General features: G+C 56.1%; 1 protein-coding gene across 15 annotated transcripts in view; it reads left to right on the top strand.

Annotated features, from left to right (window-relative positions):
- Nucleotides 1-21,880, top strand: part of C2CD5 (C2 calcium dependent domain containing 5) — an 84,860-nt gene that overhangs the window by 9,867 nt on the left and 53,113 nt on the right. For 14 of the 15 annotated variants that reach the window (XM_069762803.1, XM_069762798.1, XM_069762801.1 and 11 more), the window contains exons 5-10: nt 3,770-3,865; nt 4,020-4,175; nt 4,289-4,487; nt 7,662-7,813; nt 15,610-15,695; nt 16,680-16,788. In XM_069762803.1, coding sequence (XP_069618904.1) covers nt 3,770-3,865; nt 4,020-4,175; nt 4,289-4,487; nt 7,662-7,813; nt 15,610-15,695; nt 16,680-16,788 — 798 coding nt within the window. Of the gene's footprint in view, nt 1-3,769; nt 3,866-4,019; nt 4,176-4,288; nt 4,488-7,661; nt 7,814-15,609; nt 15,696-16,679; nt 16,789-21,880 lie in introns of those variants that run through there. The other variant, XM_069762805.1, reaches the window with a different exon arrangement.

Raw genomic sequence — 21,880 nt, 5'->3', positions numbered from 1 at the left:
TCCCTAGGGTAACAGGAGAAATTGGACCCCAAAAGTTGTTGTCCAATTTGTCCTGAGTACGCTGATACCCCATATGTGGGGGGGAACCACCGTTTGGGCGCATGGGAGGGCTCGGAAGGGAAGGAGCGCCATTTGGAATGCAGACTTAGATGGAATGGTCTGCAGGCGTCACATTGCGTTTGCAGAGCCCCTAATGTACCTAAACAGTAGAAACCCCCCACAGGTGACACCATTTTGGAAAGTAGACCCCCTAAGAAACTCATCTTGATGTGTTGTGAGAGCTTTGAACCCCCAAGTATTTCACTACAGTTTATAACGCAGAGCCGTGCAAATAAAAAATATTTTTTTTTCCACAAAAATTATATTTTAGCCCCCAGTTTTGTATTTTTCCAAGGTTAGCAGGAGAAATTGGACCCTAAATGTTGTCCAATTTGTCCTGAGTACGCTGATACCCGATATGTGGGGGGGAACCACTGTTTGGGCGCATGGGAGGGCTCGGAAGGGAAGGAGCATCATTTGGAATGCAGACTTAGATGGATTGGTCTGCAGGCGTCACATTGCGTTTGCAGAGCCCCTAATGTACCTAAACAGTAGAAACCCCCCACAAGTGACCCCATATTGGAAACTAGACCCCTCAATGAACTTATCTAGATGTGTTGTGAGAACTTTGAACCCCCAAGTGTTTCACTACAGTTTATAACGCAGAGCCGTGAAAATAAAAAATCTTTTTGTTTTCCCACAAAAATTATTTTTTAGCCCCCAGTTTTGTATTTTCCCAAGGGTAACAGGAGAAATTGGTCCACAAAAGTTGTTGTCCAATTTGTCCTGAGTACGCTGATACCCCATATGTGAGGGTAAACCTCTGTTTGGGCACACCGGAGAGCTCGGAAGGGAAGGAGCACTGTTTTACTTTTTCAACGCAGAATTGGCTGGAATTGAGATCGGACGCCATGTCGTGTTTGGAGAGCCCCTGATGTGTCTAAACAGTGGAAACTCCCCAATTATAACTGAAACCCTAATCCAAACACATCCCTAACCCTAATCCCAACAGTAACCCTAACCACACCTCTAACCCAGACACACCCCTAATCCTAATCCCAACCCTATTCCCAACTGTAAATGTAATCTAAACCCTAACCCTAACTTTAGCCCCAACCCTAACTGTAGCCCCAACCCTAACTGTAGCCCCAACCCTAACTGTAGCCCCAACCCTAACCCTAGCCCTAACCCTAACCCTAACCTTAACCCTAGCCCTAACCCTAGCCCTAACCCTAGCCCTAACCCTAGCCCTAACCCTAGCCCTAACCCTAACCCTAATCCTAGCCCTAACCCTAGCCCTAATGGGAAAATGGAAATAAATACATTTTTTTTTATTTTTCCCTAACTAAGGGGGTGATGAAGGGGGGTTTGATTTACTTTTAAAGCGAGTTTTTTAGCGGATTTTTATGATTGGCAGCCGTCACACACTGAAAGACCCTTTTTATTGCAAAAAATATTTTTTGCGTTACCACATTGTGAGAGCTATAATTTTTCCATATTTTGGTCCACAGAGTCATCTGAGGTCTTGTTTTTTGCGGGACGAGTTGACGTTTTTATTGAAAACATTTTCGGGCACGTGACATTTTTTGATCGCTTTTTATTCCGATTTTTGTGAGGAAGAATGACCAAAAACCAGCTATTCATGAATTTCTATTGGGGGAGGCGTTTATACCGTTCCGCGTTTGGTAAAATTGATAAATCAGTTTTATTCTTCGGGTCAGTACGATTACAGCGATACCTCATTTATATCATTTTTTTATGGTTTGGTGCTTTTATACAATAAAAACTATTTTACAGAAAAAATAATTATTTTTGCATCGCTTTATTCTCAGGACTATAACTTTTTTATTTTTTTGCTGATGATGCTGTATGGCGGCTCGTTTTTTGCGGGACAATATGACGCTTTCAGCGGTACCATGGTTATTTATATCTGTCCTTTTGATCGCGTGTTATTCCACTTTTTGTTCGGCAGTATGATAATAAAGCGTTGTTTTTTGCCTCGTTTTTTTTTTTTTTTTTTTTTTCTTACGGTGTTTACTGAAGGGGTTAACTAGTGGGACAGTTTTATAGGTCGGGTCGTTACGGACGCGGCGATACTAAATATGTGTACTTTTATTGGTTTTTTTTTTTATTTAGATGAAGAAATGTATTTATAGGAATAATTTTTTTTTTTTTTTCATTATTTTGGAATATTTTTTTTAATTTTTTTACACATTTGGAAAAATTTTTTTTAACTTTTTTACTTTGTCCCAGGGGGGGACATCACAGATCAGTGATCTGACAGTTTGCACAGCACTCTGTCAGATCACTGATCTGACATGCAGCGCTGCAGCCTTCACAGTGCCTGCTCTGAGCAGGCTCTGTGAAGCCACCTCCCTCCCTGCAGGACCCGGATCCGCGGCCATCTTGGATCCGGGGCTGGAGGGAGCAGGGAGGGAGGTGAGACCCTCGCAGCAACGCGATCACATCGCGTTGCTCCGGGGGTCTCAGGGAAGCCCGCAGGGAGCCCCCTCCCTGCGCGGTGCTTCCCTGCACCGCCGGCACATCGCGATCATCTTTGATCGCGGTGTGCCAGGGGTTAATGTGCCGGGGGCGGTCCGTGACCGCTCCTGGCACATAGTGCCGGATGTCAGCTGCGATAAGCAGCTGACACTCGGCCGCGCTCCCCCCGTGAGCGCGGCCGATCGGCTATGACGTACTATCCCGTCCAGGGTCAGATAAGCCCAGGGCACCTCGACGGGATAGTACGTCTAAGGTCACAGAGGGGTTAATGTCCTGCCCTTGTGGCGCTCGCTCATTGTCGCTTCCCTTTGTATTACTGTCGTGCCCTTGTGTCGCTCGCTCGTTGTCGCTTCCCTCTGTATTAATGTCGTGCCCTTGTGGCGCTCGGTCATTGCTGCTTCCCTCTGTATTAATGTCGTGCCCTTCTGGCGCTCGCTCGTTGTCGCTTTCCTCTGTGTATTAATGTCATGCCCTTGTGGCGCTCGCTCATTTTCGCTTCCCTCTGTATTAATGTCCTGCCCTTGTGTCGCTCGCTCGTTGTCGCTTTCGTCTGTGTATTAATGTCGTGCCCTTGTGGCACTCCATTGTTGTCACTTTGCTCTGTATTAAGGTCGTGCCCTTGTGGTGCTCGCTCGTTGTCGCTTTCCTCTGTGTATTAATGTCGTGCCCTTCTGGCGCTCACTCGTTGCCGCTTCCCTCTGTATTAATGTCGTGCCCTTGTGTCGCTCGCTCGTTGTCGCTTTCCTCTGTGTATTAATGTTGTGCGCTTGTGGCGCTCGCTCATTGTCGCTTCCCTTTGTATTACTGTCGTGCCCTTGTGGCGCTCGCTCGTTGTCGCTTCCCTCTGTATTAATGTCGTGCCCTTGTGGCGCTCGCTCATTGCCGCTTCCCTCTGTCTGTATTAATGTCGTGCCCTTCTGGCGCTCGCTCGTTGTCGCTTCCCTCTGTATTAATGTCGTGCCCTTGTGGCGCTCGGTCATTGCTGCTTCCCTCTGTATTAATGTCGTGCCCTTCTGGCGCTCGCTCGTTGTCGCTTTTCTCTGTGTATTAATATTGTGCCCTTGTGGAGCTCGCTCATTGTCGCTTCCCTCTGTATTAATGTTGTGCCCTTGTGGTGCTCGCTCGTTGTCGCTTTCCTCTGTATTAATGTGCGTGCCCTTCTGGCGCTCGCTCTTTGTCGCGCTCCTTGCAGTTTTCTCTCCTTTTGATCAGTTTTTCCCTTGTGCAGGGATTCGTGGCGAGATCAGCGTGGTGGTGAAAGTGGACCTCTTCAATGATCTGAATCGCTTCCGTCAATCCTCCTGCGGAGTGAAGTTCTTCTGCAGTAAGTGATGAGCAGTCGCCATTATGTGAGACGGTCTGATGGGAGTAGTAGTCCTTATTGGACTGAACCTGTGGTTGTATCTTTTCTGGGGTGATGGGTGTTTAGAGCTGGTTTTGCGGTGGGTGTACCCCCTTCTCTCGGTCCTGTGTTGCAGCCACTTCCATCCCTAAGTCGTACCGCGCGGTCGTCATCCACGGCTTTGTAGAAGAACTGGTGGTAAACGAGGACCCCGAGTATCAGTGGATTGACCGGATCCGGACCCCGAGAGCTTCCAATGAGGCGCGTCAGCGGCTGATCTCCCTCATGTCAGGTGAGTGGGGTAGATGACGGGTAATGCCATCTATAAGTGCAGATACGGGCCCCCGGCGGAGGCAGCTGATCACGTGGGGACCCGCTGACGTCTGTCTGACCTCTCCTCCCCAGGCGAGCTGCAGCGGAAGATTGGCCTCAAAGTGCTGGAGATGCGAGGCAACGCCGTGGTGGGCTACCTGCAGTGCTTCGATCTGGAGGGGGAGTCCGGTCTGGTGGTCCGCGCCATTGGAACCGCGTGCACTCTGGATAAGTTAACCAACCCAGCACCATTCCTCCCGGCCTGTCACTCACCATGTAAAGAGCTGAAGGAGTAAGTACGAGCCGTCCCCGGGGTCACAGAGCAGAGTGTGTGCAGTGGGTGCGTACCATGTCCATCCGTGCAGAGCGCCAGCCCCTCCGACACTGCGCTCCACAGCAGAAGAGTGAGTGCAGCTCTGGGGTATAAGACAGGATGTAACTCAGGATCAGTAATGTAATGTATGTACACAGTGACTGCACCAGCAGAATAGTGAGTGCAGCTCTGGGGTATAAGACAGGAGGGAACCCAGGATCAGTAATGTATGTACACAGTGACTGCACCAGCAGAATAGTGAGTGCAGCTCTGGAGTATAATACAGGATGTAACTCCGGATCAGTAATGTAATGTATGTACACAGTGACTGCACCAGCAGAATAGTGAGTGCAGCTCTGGGGATAATACAGGATGTAACTCAGGATCAGTAATGTAATGTATGTACACAGTGACTGCACCAGCAGAATAGTGAGTGCAGCTCTGGAGTATAATACAGGATGTAACTCAGGATCAGTAATGTAATGTATGTACACAGTGACTGCACCAGCAGAATAGTGAGTGCAGCTCTGGGGTATAATACAGGATGTAACTTAGGATCAGTAATGTAATGTATGTACACAGTGAATCCACCAGCAGAATAGTGAGTGCAGCTCTGAGGTATAATACAGGATGTGACTCAGGATCAGTAATGTAATGTATGTACACAGTGACTCCACCAGCAGAATAGTGAGTGCAGCTCTGAGGTATAATACAGGATGTAACTCAGGATCAGTAATGTAATGTATATACACAGTGACTGCACCAGCAGAATAGTGAGTGCAGCTCTGGAGTATAATACAGGAGGTAACTCAGGATCAGTAATGTAATGTATATACACAGTGACTGCACCAGCAGAATAGTGAGTGCAGCTCTGGAGTATAATACAGGGTGTAACTCAGGATCAGTAATGTATGTACACAGTGACTCCACCAGCAGAATAGTGAGTGCAGCTCTGGAGTATAATACAGGGTGTAACTCAGGATCAGTAATGTAATGTATGTACACAGTGACTGCACCAGCAGAATAGTGAGTGCAGCTCTGGGGTATAATACAGGATGTGACTCAGGATCAGTAATGTAATGTATGTACACAGTGACTGCACCAGCAGAATAGTGAGTGCAGCTCTGGGGTATAATACAGGACGTAACTTAAGATCAGTAATGTAATGTATGTGCACAGTGACTGCACCAGCAGAATAGTGAGTGCAGCTCTGGGGTATAATACAGGACGTAACTTAAGATCAGTAATGTAATGTATGTACACAGTGACTCCACCAGCAGAATAGTGAGTGCAGCTCTGGAGTATAATACAGGATGTAACTCAGGATCAGTAATGTAATGTATGTACACAGTGACTGCACCAGCAGAATAGTGAGTGCAGCTCTGGGGTATAATACAGGATGTAACTCAGGAGCAGTAATGTGTGTACACAGTGAGTGCAGCTCTGGGGTATAATACAGGATGTAACTCAGGAGCAGTAATGTAATGTATGTACACAGTGGCTGCACCAGCAGAATAGTGAGTGCAGCTCTGGGGTATAATACAGGATGTAACTCAGGAGCAGTAATGTAATGTATGTACACAGTGGCTGCACCAGCAGAATAGTGAGTGCAGCTCTGGGGTATAATACAGGATGTAACTCAGGATCAGTAATGTGTGTACACAGTGAGTGCAGCTCTGGGGTGCAGCTCCGTGCTCTGCAGTCCTCTGCTGTGGATGGTGCAGTCTGGAGGAGCTGGTGTGTCCCGGTGTGTGACGCTCTTTTCTTGATGGGATCTTCCATTAACCATTTCTCAGCCTGATCTTTTTAACCTGTAGAACTTGTGTCCTGTTCTCTTTTTCTCCCACGGGTCGCTGCTGCTTTTCTCAGGTCTCCACTGGTCCAGCCACCGAGCCACGGATATCGCTCAACTCACAACAGCCCTATTCACACTGCTTCCGGCTCACGACTTACTCAGAACTTCTCTGTGTCTGTCCCCACTCTCATCTACACTGGTACGAGACCTCTCTCCCTCCGCAGTGGGGAGGGGCAGGGTAGGCTGGCACTGCCACATACTACCCTCGGACAGGTGCTCAGGTGTACGCAGAGCCCCTCCACTGACCTTCAGACCCAGCCTCGTTCACTAGGAGAAACATGTCCACGTCTAGTCACCCCCAGAGCTACACTCACTATTCTGCTGTTACATCGTCCCTTATCCTCCAGTCACCTCCAGAGCTGCACTCACTATTCTGCTGTTACATCGTCCCTTATCCTCCAGTCACCCCCAGAGCTGTACTCACTATTCTGCTGTTACATCGTCCCTTATCCTCCAGGCACCTCCAGAGCTGCACTCACTATTCTGCTTTTACATCGTCCCTTATCCTCCAGTCACCTCCAGAGCTGCACTCACTATTCTGCTGTTACATCGTCCCTTATCCTCCAGTCACCTCCAGAGCTGCACTCACTATTCTGCTGTTACATCGTCCCTTATCCTCAAGTCACCTCCAGAGCTGCACTCCTTTTATACATGCCCCCTGCTCTCACACCTCACAGCGTACTCTTCATCACCGTGATATACCGCACTAGTAGTGAATGTTGCGCGTCCCATAATGCAGTGCTGTATAGCTGACCATCTGCCAGCTGCGCTTTGAAGTGCAGCTCTTGAGGTAACTGCAGATTTGGATGTATCTGGAGCAGAAGGCTGCTGCCTTATGTACATTGTATGAGGATAGAAGTGACACGTCAATGATCAGGGGTCCGCGCTGAGCCTCCGACCTCCGGCGGGATCTGCTGACCTGTCACTGGTGGGCTTCCCTGTGTCCAAGGTCACGTGGCTGGCGGTCAGTGGAGGGGCACCAGGTAAGTGACGGCAGCCGCCGGAGGGCGCAGTGTAGCGGATGCATGATAGTGGAGCCGGGCAGCGAGGGGGAGGGGGCGCTGCGGCTGCAGACGATCTGCCTTCTGCTTGCTCTCAGATCTTTTGCTTCTTTTGTCTCCTTTTCTTTGCTGATCTTTGTTGTTGGTGGCGGACGCTGGCCTGAGGAGCGGCACTGGCATTGAGGCGCTGGGAGAGTCTCCCCTCAGTCTTCCCATAGCCCCCCATTACGGGAGGCGCCCCCCAATGATTGGTTTATTTGGGGGATTATTTAATGTATCTCCACCTTCTTCTGACAGGACCCCCTTCAGTGAAGAGCTAATCCCCAATATTCACTCATCCGGACCCTCCACCCCTCTGAAAAACCAAACCTATTCCTTTTCACCTTCCAAGTCGTACAGCCGACAGTCCTCTTCTTCAGACACAGATTTGAGTTTGACACCCAAGACCGGTAAGACGCCTCCACCCGCGACGCCGCACAATTCTGCTCAGCGTTTGTCCTTCTTTGGTTTGTGTTTAATTTATCTTTATATTAATTCCTCCACTGCTGCAAGTTATCAAAAAGATGTCTGAAGGGTCCAGAATATAGGAAGCGTCCCCCACCGATGTGTGCAACGCTGGCCCCGTCCCCCATGGCCCCGTCCCCCATGATTCCTCTGTCCTAAACCCCACCCCTGGCCCCTTTCAGGGTACAGCTCTGCCCCCACCCCCATGGCCTGACCCCCGCAGCCCGTTCCCTATGGCCCCTCTGTCGGTACAGCACTGTCCTCCTAAACCCCACCCTCACCCCTGGCCCCTTTCAGGGTACGGCTTTGCCTCTTGACATGGCCCCTCTGAGTGTACAATTCTTTCTGGTTACTGTAGTTCTCCTCACCTTTTCCATATCTGTCCCTTGTGATTACTATTCTATTTGGTAGTTATCCTCTTCCCCATTGAGTACGGCCCTTTGTGTCCCCATTACTGATTCTTCACCCCAGCTTTCCTGTCACATCCGCTCCTGGTTGTCTCCTCTGTGATCCCATAATACTCTGCTCTCTGCTGCTTTCACCAATTGGCGATATATACACCCCCGCACACAGAGGAGTATATACCCTGAGCCAGGAGCTGATAGTGTATGGACACGGTGACTGCTGCTCCTCGTGGGCGCGTCGCCTTTGCTGCTCCTCGTGGGCGCGTCGCCTTTGCTGCTCCTCGTGGGCGCGTCGCCTTTGCTGCTCCTCGTGGGCGCGTCGCCTTTGCTGCTCCTCGTGGGCGCGTCGCCTTTGCTGCTCCTCGTGGGCGCGTCGCCTTTGCTGCTCCTCGTGGGCGCGTCGCCTTTGCTGCTCCTCGTGGGCGCGTCGCCTTTGCTGCTCCTCGTGGGCGCGTCGCCTTTGCTGCTCCTCGTGGGCGCGTCGCCTTTGCTGCTCCTCGTGGGCGCGTCGCCTTTGCTGCTCCTCGTGGGCGCGTCGCCTTTGCTGCTCCTCGTGGGCGCGTCGCCTTTGCTGCTCCTCGTGGGCGCGTCGCCTTTGCTGCTCCTCGTGGGCGCGTCGCCTTTGCTGCTCCTCGTGGGCGCGTCGCCTTTGCTGCTCCTCGTGGGCGCGTCGCCTTTGCTGCTCCTCGTGGGCGCGTCGCCTCTGCTGCTCCTCGTGGGCGCGTCGCCTCTGCTGCTCCTCGTGGGCGCGTCGCCTCTGCTGCTCCTCGTGGGCGCGTCGCCTTCTCTGCTCCATACAGGTCTGGGCTGTAAATCCCTGAGCTGCTGAGCCCGTGCCCCCGAGGCCCCATCTGCTGCACACCTCAGCCATGGTTTTGATAACTCTCCCATCATTTCTCATTATCATGTCCATAGTTGTGTGCCTGCCGGCTGTATATCGGTATTTCTCTGTACCCGGGGCAGCGGCACAGGTCTGTGCAATAGTTTTCAGCAGGTGTATAAATAAATTGGACTTCACACATGTGTATGCGTGTCTGGGGGCTTCTGTATATAACCCAAAACTAAGCAAAAAAGCTGCCAAATATTTAATGTAATACATGTACAAAGGACAGGTGTAAAGATGAGAAATGCCTGTGTGACACGGGCCGGACCACCAGCAGGTACAGGCCAGGAACAGAGCAGACGGGCTGCCGGCCCCGCGGCGGCTGTGCGCTCCCGGCCCCGCGGCGCCTGTGCGCTCCCGGCCCCGCGGCGCCTGTGCGCTCCCCATAAAAGGCAGATGGCCATAGGTTGCATCTTCACACGGCGGCCTCTTTGTACATGCGGCTTACTTATTAATATCGTACTATTTGGGAGCTTAAAGTATTTTTTTCCTTTGAAGTGTAGAATAAATACTGAAAAGTGGAAAGTTATTACAGGTAGAAGAGTTAAAAGTTTATTTGTATCAATTTGCGAAATACAAAGTGACTGAAGAAAAGAGAAGTATAAATCCCATCAGTATCTGGTGACCAGGTAGTGGTGGCGACGGGCTGTCACCAGGTAGTGGGGGCGGGGGTGGGGGGCTGTCACCAGGTAGTGGGGGCGGGGGGGCTGTCACCAGGTAGTGGGGGCGGGGGGCTGTCACCAGGTAGTGGGGGCGGGGGGGCTGTCACCAGGTAGTGGGGGCGGGGGGGCTGTCACCAGGTAGTGGGGGCGGGGGGCTGTCACCAGGTAGTGGGGGTGGCGGGCTGTCACCAGGTAGTGGGGGCGGGGGGCTGTCACCAGGTAGTGGTGGCGACGGGCTGTCACCAGGTAGTGGGGGCGGGGGGCTGTCACCAGGTAGTGGGGGCGGGGGGCTGTCACCAGGTAGTGGGGGCAGGGGGCTGTCACCAGGTGGCGGGGGTGGGGGGCTGTCACCAGGTAGTGGGGGCGGGGGGCTGTCACCAGATAGTGGGGGCAGGGGGCTGTCACCAGGTAGTGGGGGCGGGGGTGGGGGGCTGTCACCAGGTAGTGGGGGTGGCGGGCTGTCACCAGGTAGTGGTGGCGACGGGCTGTCACCAGGTAGTGGGGGCGGGGGGCTGTCACCAGGTAGTGGGGGCGGGGGGCTGTCACCAGGTAGTGGTGGCGACGGGCTGTCACCAGGTAGTGGGGGCGGGGGGCTGTCACCAGGTAGTGGGGGCGGGGGGCTGTCACCAGGTAGTGGGGGCAGGGGGCTGTCACCAGGTGGCGGGGGTGGGGGGCTGTCACCAGGTAGTGGGGGCGGGGGGCTGTCACCAGATAGTGGGGGCAGGGGGCTGTCACCAGGTAGTGGGGGCGGGGGTGGGGGGCTGTCACCAGGTAGTGGGGGTGGCGGGCTGTCACCAGGTAGTGGGGGCGGGGGGGCTGTCACCAGGTAGTGGGGGGCGGGGGGCTGTCACCAGGTAGTGGGGGCGGGGGGCTGTCACCAGATAGTGGGGGCGGGGGGCTGTCACCAGGTAGTGGGGGCGGGGGGCTGTCACCAGGTAGTGGGGGCAGGGGGCTGTCACCAGGTGGCGGGGGTGGGGGGCTGTCACCAGGTAGTGGGGGCGGGGGGCTGTCACCAGATAGTGGGGGCAGGGGGCTGTCACCAGGTAGTGGGGGCGGGGGTGGGGGGCTGTCACCAGGTAGTGGGGGTGGCGGGCTGTCACCAGGTAGTGGGGGCGGGGGGGCTGTCACCAGGTAGTGGGGGGCGGGGGGCTGTCACCAGGTAGTGGGGGCGGGGGGCTGTCACCAGATAGTGGGGGCGGGGGGCTGTCACCAGGTAGTGGGGGTGGGGGGCTGTCACCAGGTAGTGGGGGTGGCGGGCTGTCACCAGGTAGTGGGGGTGGGGGGCTGTCACCAGGTAGTGGGGGCGGGGGGCTGTCACCAGGTAGTGGGGGCGGGGGTGGGGGGCTGTCACCAGGTAGTGGGGGTGGCGGGCTGTCACCAGGTAGTGGGGGCGGGGGGGCTGTCACCAGGTAGTGGGGGGCGGGGGACTGTCACCAGGTAGTGGGGGGCTGTCACCAGGTAGTGGGGGTGGCGGGCTGTCACCAGGTAGTGGGGGGCTGTCACCAGGTAGTGGGGGGCTGTCACCAGGTAGTGGGGTGCTGTCACCAGGTAGTGGGGGTGGCGGGCTGTCACCAGGTAGTGGGGGTGGGGGGCTGTCACCAGGTAGTGGGGGGCTGTCACCAGGTAGTGGGGGGCTGTCACCAGGTAGTGGGGGGCTGTCACCAGGTAGTGGGGGGCTGTCACCAGGTAGTGGGGGGCTGTCACCAGGTAGTGGGGGGCTGTCACCAGGTAGTGGGGGGCTGTCACCAGGTAGTGGGGGGCTGTCACCAGGTAGTGGGGGGCTGTCACCAGGTAGTGGGGGGCTGTCACCAGGTAGTGGGGGGCTGTCACCAGGTAGTGGGGGTGGCGGGGCTGTCACCAGGTAGTGGGGGGCTGTCACCAGGTAGTGGGGGGCTGTCACCAGGTAGTGGGGGGCTGTCACCAGGTAGTGGGGGGCTGTCACCAGGTAGTGGGGGGCTGTCACCAGGTAGTGGGGGGCTGTCACCAGGTAGTGGGGGGCTGTCACCAGGTAGTGGGGGTGGCGGGCTGTCACCAGGTAGTGGGGGTGGGGGGCTGTCACCAGGTAGTGGGGGGCTGTCACCAGGTAGTGGGGGGCTGTCACCAGGTAGTGGGGGGCTGTCACCAGGTAGTGGGGGGCTGTCACCAGGTAGTGGGGGGCTGTCACCAGGTAGTGGGGGGCTGTCACCAGGTAGTGGGGGGCTGTCACCAGGTAGTGGGGGGCTGTCACCAGGTAGTGGGGGGCTGTCACCAGGTAGTGGGGGGCTGTCACCAGGTAGTGGGGGGCTGTCACCAGGTAGTGGGGGGCTGTCACCAGGTAGTGGGGGGCTGTCACCAGGTAGTGGGGGGCTGTCACCAGGTAGTGGGGGGCTGTCACCAGGTAGTGGGGGGCTGTCACCAGGTAGTGGGGGGCTGTCACCAGGTAGTGGGGGGCTGTCACCAGGTAGTGGGGGGCTGTCACCAGGTAGTGGGGGGCTGTCACCAGGTAGTGGGGGTGGCGGGGCTGTCACCAGGTAGTGGGGGGCTGTCACCAGGTAGTGGGGGTGGCGGGGCTGTCACCAGGTAGTGGGGGGCTGTCACCAGGTAGTGGGGGGCTGTCACCAGATAGTGGGGGGCTGTCACCAGGTAGCGGGGGCGGGGGGGCTGTCGCCAGGTAGCGGGGGCGGGGGGGCTGTCGCCAGGTAGCGGGGGCGGGGGGGCTGTCGCCAGGTAGCGACGGCTGGGGGGCTGTCGCCAGGTAGCGACTGCGGGGGGCTGTCGCCAGGTAGCGGGGGCGGGGGGGCTGTCGCCAGGTAGCGACGGCTGGGGGGCTGTCGCCAGGTAGCGACTGCGGGGGGCTGTCGCCAGGTAGCGACTGCGGGGGGCTGTCGCCAGGTAGCGACTGCGGGGGGCTGTCGCCAGGTAGCGACGGCGGGGGGCTGTCGCCAGGTAGCGACGGCGGGGGGCTGTCGCCAGGTAGCGACGGCGGGGGGCTGTCGCCAGGTAGCGGGGGGCTGTCGCCAGGTAGCGGGGGGCTGTCGCCAGGTAGCGGGGGGCTGTCGCCAGGTAGCAGGGGGCTGTCGCCAGGTAGCGACGGCGGGGGGGCTGTCGCCAGGTAGCGGGGGGCTGTCGCCAGGTAGTGATGGGATTTACGTTTCTCTTTTTGTCTCTTCACGTCTTGTTTGTTGATAGAAGTGATTTCTGTGTGTGAAGCCTCAGACCGCGCAGCATTTCCCAAACCTGCCGAACATTTTTGCACAGCATTAAGTACCTGCACCCCTGATCCCTGGTGGGGGTGCACTTATACACCCCGAGTCTCTGTGTGTGAGTAGAGTATATCGGTTAAACCCCCCGGTCTGTGTGCACCTGTACCTGTACCCCCCTGGATCTTGGTGTGTATACTGATACCCCCTCCCTGATTATCCCTGTGCCCCCTCTCTGGGTGTATGTGTGTCTGTACACTTTATTTTCACTTTTTTTTTTGTTTTCTTCCTCCTTTTTGTTCTTCCATCCTCCTCATCTTCATTCTGTCCTCCTTCAGCTCTTATTCCGAAGGGTCCTCGGATTTTCGTGTCCCCCAGCTCCCCCGCTCTTATCTGTGAGCCCCCGAGCCTCAGCCAGTCCCGTAGTCTCCTCCTGGCCTCCCGCGTCTCCCCAGCGCTCACCGCTCCTGCCGGCCCGCGGCTGAGGAGATCCAGGTCCTTCAGTGACGATCTGCTGCTGTCGGCTGGTAGGATCCATCGCCGCACGTCTGCTGTGCTGAGTTCTCACGAGCAGCGGCTAAAAGCGTGTGCCGCTAGTCACCGGACTGCCTGGTGATCACTGGCCCTCCGCACCCGCTGCTGATCATGGGGCTGCCTGGTGATCACTGGCCCTCCGCACCCGCTGCTGATCATGGGGCTGCCTGGTGATCACTGGCCCTCCGCACCCGCTGCTGATCATGGGGCTGCCTGGTGATCACTGGCCCTCCGCACCCGCTGCTGATCAAGGGGCTGCCTGGTGATCACTGGCCCTCCGCACCCGCTGCTGATCACCGGGCTGCCTGGTGATCACTGGCCCTCCGCACCCGCTGCTGATTACCGGACTGCCCGCTGGTCACTGGCCCTCCGCACCCGCAGCTGATCACCGGGCTGCCTGGTGATCACTGGCCCTCCGCACCCGCTGCTGATCACCGGGCTGCCTGGTGATCACTGGCCCTCCGCACCCGCTGCTGATTACCGGACTGCCCGCTGGTCACTGGCCCTCCGCACCCGCAGCTGATCACCGGGCTGCCTGGTGATCACTGGCCCTCCGCACCCGCCGCTGATCACCGGACTGCCCGCTGGTCACCGGGCCTCCGCACCCGCCGCTGATCACTGGGCTGCCTGGTGATCACTGGCCCTCCGCACCCGCTGCTGATCACCGGGCTGCCCGCTGGTCACCGGCCCTCCGCACCCACCGCTGATCACTGGGCTGGTCACCGGGCCGCCGCGGGCGCCGCTGATCACCAGACTAATGTGTGCGTCCCATCCACAGCGACACTAACATCAGCCTCCCAGGGAGCTGCACCATGAAGGGACTCGCAGTGATGGCACCCTGATCTCTGTGAGATTGCTGCTTGCATGGTGTCACTCCCGGCCCCTGGGCTGTCCTGTGCTTGCCGCAGGGCCCTTGCATGCGTGGGGCGCATCAGCATTTCCTTTGTTTGTGCAGCACCTCGCAGCCTGCAGTCCCCGCACGTAGCATCTGGGTATAACGCTTCCCATTCTCTGATGGCGCGGTGCGCAGCACATTTCCTTCTAGTGTGTGTCCCACCACCATGCAGCCCGGAGACCATGTGACACCTACCTGCTGACACTCTCCGGCTCCCCCACCCTCTCCATCACCTCCTCATCTGTCCGGTGGGGGCCTCCATACTTGATGTGTGGTCAGTGCCGCCTCACCGGTATCACCCAGTCCAATAAGCGACACCGACTCTGGGACTCTGCCGAGCCCGGCTCCGGGACTCTGCCGATCCCGGCTCCGGGACTCTGCCGATCCCGGCTCCATTTCCTTATCTGATTATAGCTACTAAATTTGCAGTGCTTGGGGATCTGCTATTAAAGGGCCGGCGTCCAGTCTGTGGCAGATGTCGCATCTTCAAGGAAATTTGAATTTCTTGCCATTGTCCAGATCTCTGCTTGCTGTCAGTGAATCGTTTTGAGCTGCAGATGCTGAGCAGACTCGTCCCGTGTACACCGATACATGGCAATGTTTCCGCTCACTGACAGCAAGCAGAGATCTTCACACTAGGGAGGAAAAATGTCTGAGACAGCGGCATAAACCTTCTCTATAGAACAGACTGGACGCCACCTCGTCCCCCCATAAAATGGTTTATTACATCGCAGAGGAAAGATGGCGTCCTGGGCGTTACTGCGGCGGCTTTAACTCTCAGGATCTGCTGGAAGTGGCAGCGCTTTCTGGTCAGAACCTGATGTAAAGACATCGCCCAGAAGGGGGGTCCACGGCCATACATCCAGCAGGGGGTGCAGTGAGCAAGGAGCTCCGTCACCTGAGAGCCAACAGCAAGGCAGCAGCAAAAGTGGCTCCGGCCGCACAGGGTCACCGCCGCGGCCGGCCGTACAGGGTCACCGCCGCTCCTCTGCCACTCGTGTCCACCCATGATACAACGTGTGGGGATTCTTGCCCCGAGTCCCATCTTTCCTCTAGATCTGGCTGGGAAGCGTCAATGCTTGTGTCCGGGGGGCAGGACGGGCCACGCTCGCGGTTCTGATCACTTCTTACTTGCATTAGTGTCCTGTGATTCTCAGTTTTGTCTTTTTGGTGGCGCCCTCTAGGTATGGGCAGCGGAAGTGCAGGAAGAGAGGGCGGCGCCTTTAAAGCCCTCCTGAGACAGCAGACACAGTCGGCACTAGAGCAGCGGGTAAGCAGCGTGTGTGATGCATCCTTCTGCATGGGAGCTGCGTACGCTGCTGTTGTGCAGCCAGTCTCCCCTTACCCCCCGAGAGTGATGGTCGCCCTGATCCTGGATGGTCCCCGGGAGAGGTCTGGCTGATGGTTGTCCCCGGAGGGGTCTGGCTGATGGTTGTCCCCGGAGGGGTCTGGCTGATGGTGGTCCCCGGGAGGGGTCTGGCTGATGGTGGTCCCCGGAAGAGGACTGGCTGATGGTGGTCCCCGGGAGGGGTCTGGCCGATGGTGGTCCCTGGGAGGGGTCTGGCTGATGGTGGTCCCCAGGAGGGGTCTGGCTGATGGTGGTCCCCGGGAGGGGTCTGGCTGACGGTGGTCCATGGGAGGGGTCTGGCTGATGGTGGTCCCCGGGAGGGGTCTGCCTGATGGTGGTCCCCGGGAGGGGTCTGGCTGATGGTGGTCCCCGGGAGGGGTCTGGCTGATGGTGGTCCCCGGGAGGGGTCTGGCTGATGGTGGTCCCCGGGAGGGGTCTGGCTGATGGTGGTCCCCGGGAGGGGTCTGGCTGATGGTGGGTCCCCGGGAGGGGTCTGGCTGATGGTGGGTCCCCGGGAGGGGTCTGGCTGATGGTGGGTCCCCGGGAGGGGTCTGGCTGATGGTGGGTCCCCGGGAGGGGTCTGGCTGATGGTGGTCCCCGGGAGGGGTCTGGCTGATGGTGGTCCCCGGGAGGGGTCTGGCTGATGGTGGTCCCCGGGAGGGGTCTGGCTGATGGTGGGTCCCCGGGAGGGGTCTGGCTGATGGTGGGTCCCCAGGAGGGGTCTGGCTGATGGTGGTCCCCGGGAGGCGTCTGGCTGATGGTGGTCCCCGGGAGGGGTCTGGCTGATGGTGATCCCCGGGAGGGGTCTGGCTGATGGTGATCCCCGGGAGGGGATGCCTTGATTGCCTGCTGCCGCTCGGCCCCCCGTCGCCCCTATTAATGGTGGCCTCTTCTCTCCCCCTGCAGGAGTTCCCTTTTTTCACCCTGACCTCGTTCCCGGTGGGCTTCCTCTTCCACGTCGGCGGAGTGGTCAGCGCCCGGTCGGTGAAACTTCTGGATCGGATCCATAACCCGGGTACGTCCGCTCTGGTCTCATGTACTTGCTGCTGCTTTCTGTGACCCGGTGAAGGGGGTCCTGGTGTGAGGACAGGGTGGGCTTCAGTGCCTACACATGGGGTGCAGTAGGGTCCCCTCCAGCGTCTCGCTCATTGGTCAGCGCCTCCTCCTATCCCCCATAGGGATTTTCGGCTCCATCACCTGATGTCTCCTCCTATCTGACCCAATGGGGGCGATTAAAGGGCCGGCGCACAATCTTCTGGACATTGGGCTCCTGCTTCCTTCCAATAGTCTGATGTTCCAGCTCCTCACCGTCTATAAGACCTTTGCTTGCAGTCACTGAATTGATCATCCTTGCTGATGTTTTTGTCGCTCTGTATCTGCGATCCTCTGTGATCTAATTACACAGATCCCTCCCATCATAGGCTACAGGCTGACTCCTCATACTTGCACTGTTACATTGGGACAAATCCTCAGCTCTATCTCTTCACTGACAGCAGATATATGGCAAACATTTTTTTTTAAAGATGAATATACCTAATTTACCTTCATCTGGACACCGCCCCTTTAATTGAGGCCTGTTGTTTGTCAGTGGCCAGCTTTCTGTGTTCCCTTCCAGCCATCCTCCTGTTTCCTGCAGATTTTCAGCAGCATTGGGGTCCTATATCGCCTCCTTTATAGGGTCACTTTCCCTTTAACACCCGGTGATTGTAGCAGATTCCTGAAGACTGATACATTGATACCTTGAGTGGCCTGTGTTGTCATTGGGCGGCTGCGGCCTCTGGGGGAGGGGGGTGGGCGATGTCCTCCAGAGCTGCAATCACTATTCTGCTTATGAAGTTTTTTTACTACAGTCCCATCCAGAGCTGCGTGCACAGTGATAACTCAGTGGTAAAGCTCCAGGGGTCCATATATGGTCCATTAGCTGCCGCCCATCTCCTACGAACTCAACCAGGGGCATTATCAGCTGAGGGTACTAGTCCGCCGTGATTGTCTCCACTGCATAGTAATGGCCTGCTCCTCACCAGACCCCCGAACTATCAGGGAGCTGACTGTAAGGTAGCAGGGTTATGTAAGGTCCTACTCCCTGAGAGCTGACTGTAAAGTACCAGGGTCATGTAAGGTCCTACTGCCTGAGAGCTGACTGTAAGGTACCAGGGTCATGTAAGGTCCTACTCCTTGAGAGCTGACTGTAAGGTACCAGGGTCATGTAAGGTCCTACTCCCTGAGAGGTGACTGTAAGGTACCAGGGTCATGTAACGTCCTACTCCCTGAGAGGTGACTGTAAGGCAGCAGGGTCATGTAAGGTCCTACTCCCTGAGAGCTGACTGTAAGGCACCAGGGTCATGTAAGGTCCTACTCCCTGAGAGCTGACTGTAGGGCAGCAGGGTCATGTAAGGTCCTACTCCCTGAGAGCTGACTGTAAGGTACCAGGGTCATGTAAGGTCCTACTCCCTGAGAGCTGACTGTAAGGCACCAGGGTCATGTAAGGTCCTACTCCCTGAGAGCTGACTGTAAGGTACCAGGGTCATGTAAGGTCCTACTCCCTGAGAGCTGACTGTAAGGTAGCAGGGTTATGTAAGGTCCTACTCCCTGAGAGCTGACTGTAAGGCACCAGGGTCATGTAAGGTCCTACTCCCTGAGAGCTGACTGTAAGGTACCAGGGTCATGTAAGGTCCTACTCCCTGAGAGCTGACTGTAAGGTAGCAGGGTCATATAAGGTCCTACTCCCTGAGAGGTGACTGTAAGGCAGCAGGGTCATGTAAGGTCCTACTCCCTGAGAGCTGACTGTAAGGCACCAGGGTCATGTAAGGTCCTACTCCCTGAGAGCTGACTGTAAGGCACCAGGGTCATGTAAGGTCCTACTCCCTGAGAGGTGACTGTAAGGCACCAGGGTCATGTAAGGTCCTACTCCCTGAGAGGTGACTGTAAGGCACCAGGGTCATGTAAGGTCCTACTCCCTGAGAGCTGACTGTAAGGTACCAGGGTCATGTAAGGTCCTACTCCCTGAGAGCTGACTGTAAGGTAGCAGGGTCATGTAAGGTCCTACTCCCTGAGAGTTGACTGTAAGGCACCAGGGTCATGTAAGGTCCTACTCCCTGAGAGCTGACTGTAAGGTACCAGGGTCATGTAAGGTCCTACTCCCTGAGAGCTGACTGTAAGGCACCATGGTCATGTAAGGTCCTACTGCCTGAGAGCTGACTGTAAGGCACCAGGGTCATGTAAGGTCCTACTCCCTGAGAGCTGACTGTAAGGCAGCAGGGTCATGTAAGGTCCTACTCCCAGAGAGCTGACTGTAAGGTACCAGGGTCATGTAAGGTCCTACTCCCTGAGAGCTGACTGTAAGGTAGCAGGGTCATATAAGGTCCTACTCCCTGAGAGGTGACTGTAAGGCAGCAGGGTCATGTAAGGTCCTACTCCCTGAGAGCTGACTGTAAGGCACCAGGGTCATGTAAGGTCCTACTCCCTGAGAGCTGACTGTAAGGCACCAGGGTCATGTAAGGTCCTACTCCCTGAGAGGTGACTGTAAGGCACCAGGGTCATGTAAGGTCCTACTCCCTGAGAGGTGACTGTAAGGCACCAGGGTCATGTAAGGTCCTACTCCCTGAGAGCTGACTGTAAGGTACCAGGGTCATGTAAGGTCCTACTCCCTGAGAGCTGACTGTAAGGTAGCAGGGTCATGTAAGGTCCTACTCCCTGAGAGTTGACTGTAAGGCACCAGGGTCATGTAAGGTCCTACTCCCTGAGAGCTGACTGTAAGGTACCAGGGTCATGTAAGGTCCTACTCCCTGAGAGCTGACTGTAAGGCACCAGGGTCATGTAAGGTCCTACTGCCTGAGAGCTGACTGTAAGGCACCAGGGTCATGTAAGGTCCTACTCCCTGAGAGCTGACTGTAAGGCAGCAGGGTCATGTAAGGTCCTACTCCCTGAGAGCTGACTGTAAGGCACCAGGGTCATGTAAGGTCCTACTCCCTGAGAGGTGACTGTAAGGCACCAGGGTCATGTAAGGTCCTACTCCCTGAGAGGTGACTGTAAGGCACCAGGGTCATGTAAGGTCCTACTCCCTGAGAGCTGACTGTAAGGTACCAGGGTCATGTAAGGTCCTACTCCCTGAGAGCTGACTGTAAGGTACCAGGGTCATGTAAGGTCCTACTCCCTGAGAGCTGACTGTAAGGTAGCAGGGTCATATAAGGTCCTACTCCCTGAGAGGTGACTGTAAGGCAGCAGGGTCATGTAAGGTCCTACTCCCTGAGAGGTGACTGTAAGGCACCAGGGTCATGCAAGGTCCTACTCCCTGAGAGCTGACTGTAAGGCACCAGGGTCATGTAAGGTCCTACTCCCTGAGAGGTGACTGTAAGGCACCAGGGTCATGTAAGGTCCTACTCCCTGAGAGGTGACTGTAAGGCACCAGGGTCATGTAAGGTCCTACTCCCTGAGAGCTGACTGTAAGGTACCAGGGTCATGTAAGGTCCTACTCCCTGAGAGCTGACTGTAAGGTAGCAGGGTCATGTAAGGTCCTACTCCCTGAGAGTTGACTGTAAGGCACCAGGGTCATGTAAGGTCCTACTCCCTGAGAGCTGACTGTAAGGTACCAGGGTCATGTAAGGTCCTACTCCCTGAGAGCTGACTGTAAGGCACCAGGGTCATGTAAGGTCCTACTGCCTGAGAGCTGACTGTAAGGCACCAGGGTCATGTAAGGTCCTACTCCCTGAGAGCTGACTGTAAGGCAGCAGGGTCATGTAAGGTCCTACTCCCAGAGAGCTGACTGTAAGGTACCAGGGTCATGTAAGGTCCTACTCCCTGAGAGCTGACTGTAAGGTACCAGGGTCATGTAAGGTCCTACTGCCTGAGAGCTGACTGTAAGGTACCAGGGTCATGTAAGGTCCTACTGCCTGAGAGCTGACTGTAAGGCACCAGGGTCATGTAAGGTCCTACTGCCTGAGAGCTGACTGTAAGGTACCAGGGTCATGTAAGGTCCTACTGCCTGAGAGGTGACTGTAAGGTACCAGGGTCATGTAAGGTCCTACTGCCTGAGAGCTGACTGTAAGGTACCAGGGTCATGTAAGGTCCTACTCCCTGAGAGCTGACTGTAAGGTACCAGGGTCATGTAAGGTCCTACTCCCTGAGAGCTGACTGTAAGGTACCAGGGTCATGTAAGGTCCTACTGCCTGAGAGGTGACTGTAAGGTACCAGGGTCATGTAAGGTCCTACTGCCTGAGAGCTGACTGTAAGGCACCAGGGTCATGTAAGGTCCTACTCCCTGAGAGCTGACTGTAAGGTACCAGGGTCATGTAAGGTCCTACTGCCTGAGAGGTGACTGTAAGGTACCAGGGTCATGTAAGGTCCTACTGCCTGAGAGCTGACTGTAAGGTACCAGGGTCATGTAAGGTCCTACTGCCTGAGAGGTGACTGTAAGGCACCAGGGTCATGTAAGGTCCTACTCCCTGAGAGCTGACTGTAAGGTACCAGGGTCATGTAAGGTTCTACTCCCTGAGAGCTGACTGTAAGGCACCAGGGTCATGTAAGGTCCTACTCCCTGAGAGCTGACTGTAGGGCAGCAGGATGTTGCATGCAGCTCTGGATGTGAGTGGAGTAGGGGAGGTGTAACTTCTAGTTACTGTATTACATTTTGTCCGCTGTCCCCCCCAGCGCTGTCCTTTTTAAGCTGTCTGTGATGGCAGCCTGTGTGGTGACTTGTCGATGCCTCTCTTGCAGCCTGTGTGGTGACTTGTGTCGATGCCTCTCTTGCAGCCTGTGTGGTGACTGGTGTCAATGCTTCTCTTGCAGCCTGTGTGGTGACTTGTGTCGATGCCTCTCTTGCGGCCTGTGTAGTGACTGGTGTCGATGCCTCTCTTGCAGCCTGTGTAGTGACTGGTGTCGATGCCTCTCTTGCATCTTGTGTGGTGACTGGTGTCAATGCCTCTTGCGGCTTGTGTGGTGACTGGTGTCGATGTCTCTTGCAGCCTGTGTGGTGACTGGTGTCGATGCCTCTCTTGCAGCCTGTGTGGTGACTGGTGTCGATGCCTCTCTTGCAGCCTGTGTGGTGACTGGTGTCGATGCCTCTTGCAGCCTGTGTGGTGACTGGTGTCGATGCCTCTCTTGCAGCTTGT

This window comes from Ranitomeya imitator, chromosome 4, assembly GCF_032444005.1.
Source record: "Ranitomeya imitator isolate aRanImi1 chromosome 4, aRanImi1.pri, whole genome shotgun sequence".
In the NCBI taxonomy this organism is placed as follows: domain Eukaryota; kingdom Metazoa; phylum Chordata; class Amphibia; order Anura; family Dendrobatidae; genus Ranitomeya; species Ranitomeya imitator.
Note: the sequence above shows the minus strand (reverse complement) of the source record. Positions and strands in the feature narration are given on the sequence as shown.